Source organism: Lactuca virosa, chromosome 8 (genome assembly GCF_052849685.1).
Source record: "Lactuca virosa cultivar CGN04683 chromosome 8, Lactuca_virosa_CGN04683_v6, whole genome shotgun sequence".
NCBI lineage: Eukaryota > Viridiplantae > Streptophyta > Magnoliopsida > Asterales > Asteraceae > Lactuca > Lactuca virosa.
In genome coordinates this window covers 213,122,284-213,128,174 of record NC_136433.1, presented here as the reverse complement: position 1 = coordinate 213,128,174, position 5,891 = coordinate 213,122,284, and the positions used below count along the sequence as shown (strand labels likewise).

The following is a 5,891-nucleotide window of genomic DNA, read 5'->3' as shown; positions in this document are numbered from 1 at the left end:
CTCATAGAAAACAAGGCAAGCATTGATAGAACTCCTAAAGAAATACAGACACATATTCCCGTGGATGCCTACCGACATGGTCGGAGTCGATCGAGGGGTCATAAAACATAAATTGATGATCAGGCCTGGGACCAAGGAGATAAAGCAAAAAAAGCATGTCTAGGGAGGAGACCAGAATAAGGCGATAAAAGCAGAGGCCGTCAAGCTAACTAAGGCCGACATTGTCCGGGAGGCAGTCTTCCCAACATGGATTGACAATCCGGTTATGGTAAAAAAACATGACAGGAAATGGAATATATGTATCGACTACTCAGGCTTAAACAAGGCATGTCCCAAGGACTAGTACCCACTCCCAGAGATAGACCAGAAGGTAGAATCCCTGCATGTTTTCTAGTGGAAATGTTTCCTAGACGCATACAAAGGCTACCACCAGATCCTTATGAGCAAGGAAGACAAAGAGAAAACCACTTTATATACAGACCATGGTGCTTTTTGTTACCAAAAGATGTCGTTTGGACTGAAGAAAATAGGTGCGACTTAACAGAGGTTGGTTGACTCTCTCTTCGCCAACAAAATTGACTGGAACATTGAAGTATATCTAGACGACATGGTTATAAAAATCCCAGGCTAGCAGAGGTTGCTGGCTGATGTTGAAGAAACACTACAAAACCTCTAGAAAGTAAAAATGAAACTGAACCCCGCAAAGTGCACCTTTAGGGTGGAAGAAGGGCAGTTCCTGGGGTATTACATCATGAAAGAAGGGATCCAACCTAGCCCCACCAAAATAGCAGAACTCAAGGAAGTGCCATTACCCCACACGTTAAGAGACGCCCAGGGCTGAACGGTAAGCTGACAGCACTAAGCCGCTTCATCTCCAAATCAGCTGAGAAGGAGATGCCGCTATTTGACACACTCAAAGGATGCATCGAGAAAAACAACTTTCGTTGGACGCCAAAAGCTGAAGTCACGCTACAACAAATAAGGGAAGCACTACACGCGCTACCCACACTTACCAACCCAATCCCTGGTGAGACACTCCAGGTGTACTTATCAGCATCCAACAAAGCTATCTCATTGGTGCTAGTAGTGGAGCAAAAAGGAAATAAAGTAGCTATTTACTTTGTTAGCCGGGCACTACATGGACCGGAGCTCAACTACCCCATCATAGAAAAACTAGGGCTGGAACTGTTCTACGCGTTCCAGAGATTACGGCGATACTTCCAAGCGCACCAAATAGAGGTCCTAACTATCTGCCCAGTCAAGCAAGTACTCCTGAAGCCAAAAACCTCCTGGCACCTCACAATATGGTCCATTGAGTTGGGGGAACATGATATCGGCTACCACCCCCGAACGAGCATCAAACGACAAGTGTTAGCAGATATTTTGCTAGAAATACCAGGAGAGCTACAAAAGCAGATACAAGAAAGTACACAAAAAGAAGCGCAACACGAAGGAGATGGCCAAGCGTGGACCCTATACATAGATGGGGCCTCCAGCAAGGAAGGATTAGGGGCATACCTCATCTTAACTAGCCCCACGGGTGAAGAAGTCACCTACACTCTATGTTTTGACTTCCACACGTCCAACAATGAGGCCGAGTATGAAGCCTTTCTAGCAGGACTAACACTCATGGTGAAAATGGGAGCAGAAAAGGTGACGAGCCTAACTGACTCTCGACTAGCCGCCAACCAAGTCACAAGGGAGTTCAAAAAAAAGGATAAAAGGATGGAAAAATAGGTGAAAGCGGTTCAACAGATCACACATTCGCTCAAGAGATTCTCCATCAAACAGATAGAAATGGGAAGCAACTGATGAGGTGACGCTTCGAGCAAACTTGTGTCAATGTGCTTTGGCCACTTATCCAAAAAAGTCTTAGTGGAGGTGCTCAAAGAGTGAATCATTGACGAGTGTCGGGTCCACTCCTTATCCATAACACAACCCAACTGGATGAAGCCTATCATGGACTACCTACAACACGGTATCCTTCCAGATGATCATGCAGAAGCCCGTGTTGGAACCTGAAAGTGAACCTATAGCAATCTCTATATTTTGAATGTTCTGAAGTCAGTTTTGTTCCGAAGTCAGTTCGTGGTCCAGAGTCAGTATGTGGTCCGAAGTCAAGTTGGTGTTCGAAATAGAGAGAATAATCAAAGTGCAAATGTTCCGAGATGGTGTATATTTCCGAATGTGTCTATCTATCTTTACATTTATTATTCTTGTCTTTTAGTTTGATGTAACCGTTCATAGGACTCAGTTTATTTTGTCAAAGGGATAATCAGAGTGTCAGATGTAACTCTTTTATCCAGTCCTATGCATGTATTCAAGTTTGTACGATGTACTTCTTTTCCTATTTAGGGAGAGTTTAATGACAAGAATAGTAGACAGATTGTTCCACCATAGATAGATATTTTCTCATTTATTTCACTTGCACCTTTCTCTTAAATCATTCTTTCAAACATTCCTTGTGTTCATTTATTGTATTTACTTTGATTACACTCTTAGTCTCATATTTAATACTTGAAGTACTTTGTTGATCTTCATCTTCAAGTCTTGACTGGTCTTACCAGACTTGACTGGAACTTATTATCAGAAGCATACATTGATCTTAAGCATTAACTCAAGGTTTGAGTTTTCAAGCCTTGTCCATGCGCAATCAGATCCTTGTTCTCACAATTGGTATCAGAACTTGAGTGGTCGTCCTTTGAATCCATTAGAACAGATCATAGTTGATTCGAGATTACCTTGGTATCAGAACTTGAGTGGTCGTCCTTTTATATACCACTTTTTCTCAAGATATCTTAACTTCAATGGCTGCTTCTAATTCTCAACAAATGTACTCAATGCAAATAGCAAATAGCGTGGGTTGCCCTACACGTGCCCCACTACTAGCTGTTGAAGGGTATGATCACTGGAAAGTCAGAATGGAAAGATTTTTACTTGGAAAAGAAAAAAGTGAATCTATCTAGAGATCCGCTAAAGAAGGTCCTCATGTTCCAGTTCGAACCATTGTTAGAGATGCTGATACAACTCTCTTGGGACAGGATCAACAATGACAAGCACCTCTCACTACTGATTATCTTGAAAAGCTGCTTGCCGATCAAGTTGCCTTTTCAGAAATGGTGTTTGGTGTTCCACTTTCTCTCTTTGAGCATATAAAACTGTGAAAGTCCGCAAAAGAGATTTGGGACACACTTCAATATTTGTTCGAAGGATTAGAGAACATGAAGGATAAGGGTCTAACCTCGATTGTCAATGAGTTCGACACTTTCACTACAACACCTGGTGAATCTGTTGCCTCAGCCTCAAACAGATACCAAATCGTCGTCAACAACATGACAGCTCATGGGATTTTCCGAACCCCACTTGAGTACAACCTCAAGTTCATTAACAGCCTCAGAAAGGGATGCGGAAATGTGAAATCATGTCTTTAGAAGTAATGGATCTCTGAAAAAGCTGAAGCTCTATCAACTTTTCGATGAGCTTCAAGGTCATGAGTCAAATGTTGCACAAACCCTACGCGAACTCACTGGAGGTCCTCTAGCTTTAGTCAGTTCATATGATCCACAAACCTCAAACCTGACCGTTTCGGACACCTTCACTGCTATTGTTCCGTATATCCCTCCTGTTCAACCCTCACCTCCAACCATTCCTGCTCCCACAAACACTAACTTTCAACCAATGGGTGATCTCAACCCTGATGAAATGGACTCCGAACTCCGTTTCCAACAAGAGTTTGCTTTGCTTTCCATGAAATACAACCGTCCTTTCAACAAGCCATACAACAATCGTTTCCAAACTCCTCACCAAAACAACCATTTCCAGGCTCCTCACCAAAGGAATCATCAACCATTTAAAAAACCTTCCGAAAACCCACCAGCCTACAAGCCTAACCTTCCTACACTAAATCAAACCTTGGAACCATCAGAGCCTCCGAAGTCTGAAAAACCCAAGATTGTATTCCATAAATGTGGCCATGCAAACCACTTTGCCAAAGATTGCTTAGCCGAAGTTCCACAAAAACCCAAGATCAAGGACTCTGCTTACTATGCAAGTCGAGCTCAAGAAATGGCAGAAAGTGAAAAGGATTTTGTTACCATTGTATCAAAGGATGTAGAAGGGTAATGGTTGTCTGGTGATGATGATGACGTAAACACTGGCAGAAACATGTGTGTTATGGCTCGACAAGAGATAGAATGTGATGAAGGCTACTAGTCCTCTCGGTCTGAAGGAGATGATGAAGATGCTGAACCAAACTACTGCTACATGGCTACCAACGATCCACCTGGCAGAAGCATCGTTCAACAGGTAAAATCTATGATTACTAATAATAATTTTGACTTATCTCTTTGTGAACCGTATCTGACCTAGATCCAATCAGATATAACCATCATTTACAAAGCCTATGAGTCAGCCATAGAAGCCAGTGAGAAGAAGGAAAGTGAATTAAGTCATCTTATATTACGTTTTGAGGATAAGAAGTTGAAAATAGAGTCTTTAGAACGAGAGCTTGTAATGTCACAAGATGAATGTATCATTCTTAACGACAAATGTGAAATCACTTATTCTGAAAGAAATGTTTTAATTTCTGATAACAAACATCTCAATGCTAAAATAGATGCCTTGCACCATTCCATAGACATTCTTGAAGCAAATGAACGGATGACTCACAATTTTCGTCATCCTTGGTCAAAAGCACCTGGTCTCGGAAGCGAGTTTCCGAAACCTATTGTTCATCCCTTGAAGGAATTACAAAACCTAACTTTTATGGGAGACGTTCCAAACATCAAACATTCGGACACCCCTGTGTCGCCTTTGTCACCCCTTCCTGAGACTTCTGACCAATTTGCATCACTAATTCCTGAGTTTAAGCCTATAGTTGTCAAGTGTCCGGATTCCATGCATTTTCCGCCTCTGACAAACCTGGACCCGAATCGGACCTCGGAACCAAACTCTAGTATTCTGAAGCCTGTTATTTAAAATCCGAACCACATCCCTCCTAACAATTGTGTTGTTGAGGAAATTTTTTCGGAGACAACTGGACTTGAATTCTCTAAGTGTGTTTGGGCATCTTTAGATAGTGACGCTGATGAGTCAATCTTATGTGATTCTGAACCCCAAGTGATTTCGAAAACAAAACTAGTTCCAATTAAGCCTGATTTCAATAACCCTTAAGTAGGAAAAACCTCCAAATCTTTGCCTCATCCCAAAAGAAAACCCTTGTTGAATAGGAAACATATTGTTGATCCTAAGGTAGAAGCTCGGAATGCTCACAAAAGGGAAGTTAAGTCAAGACAAAATTCTAGATTCCTTGAGAACTCCAAAAAGAGTATATCTCGGACTGCTCATTCATCAACTAAGAGTCAAAACACCTTCGCACCCACTAAGATCCTCAAGAGGCCTTCAAATCCTTCCAGTCCTGTAGAACAAAAGAAAGTGGTCAGTTCCACCCCGAAAAAGCCCATTGTAAGCACTAAATCTGTCTGAACCAACTCTCCACGGACTGTTTCATCCGTTTTCATAGCCAAAGCTCATGGTACAATTTTCAAACCGCAACAGTTTTCAAAACCAAATGTACCATCAACCAAAAAACAAGTTGTTAAGAAAACAGTCTCTTGAAAATCTTCAAAACAAAATCTTGTTTGGAAATTAAAAAATCACAATGATGAAACTGCAATTACGAGAGACACAGTGGTTCCCACTACTCCGGAAGTTGAATGTCTGAGAAAAGTTGTTCCGAATCTTTGTGTCATTGAGTATGACTATTGGATAGATGAAAGAACCATGGCCTTCTGTTTGTTTCCTAAGGAATCTTGGAACAAACCCTCCAAACAATCTGTTGCTCAAAAGTCACAACCGAAGCCTAAGACTCGTGCCTTTGTCCCAAAACCTAA

The 5,891-nt window shown here is 41.7% G+C and overlaps 1 protein-coding gene across 1 annotated transcript; it reads left to right on the top strand.

Moving 5' to 3' along the window:
- Window positions 1-894: 894 nt before the first annotated feature.
- LOC145131238 (uncharacterized) lies at window positions 895-1,737 on the top strand. Its single transcript, XM_079065958.1, has one exon. It carries the CDS (start codon window positions 895-897, stop codon window positions 1,735-1,737), a length of 843 nt encoding a protein of 280 aa, XP_078922084.1.
- The last annotated feature ends 4,154 nt before the right edge of the window (window positions 1,738-5,891 follow it).

Excerpts from the sequence above, each read along its gene's own strand:
- LOC145131238 (XM_079065958.1), top strand. The coding sequence starts at position 895 with ATGCCGCTATTTGACACACTCAAAGGATGCATCGAGAAAAACAACTTT.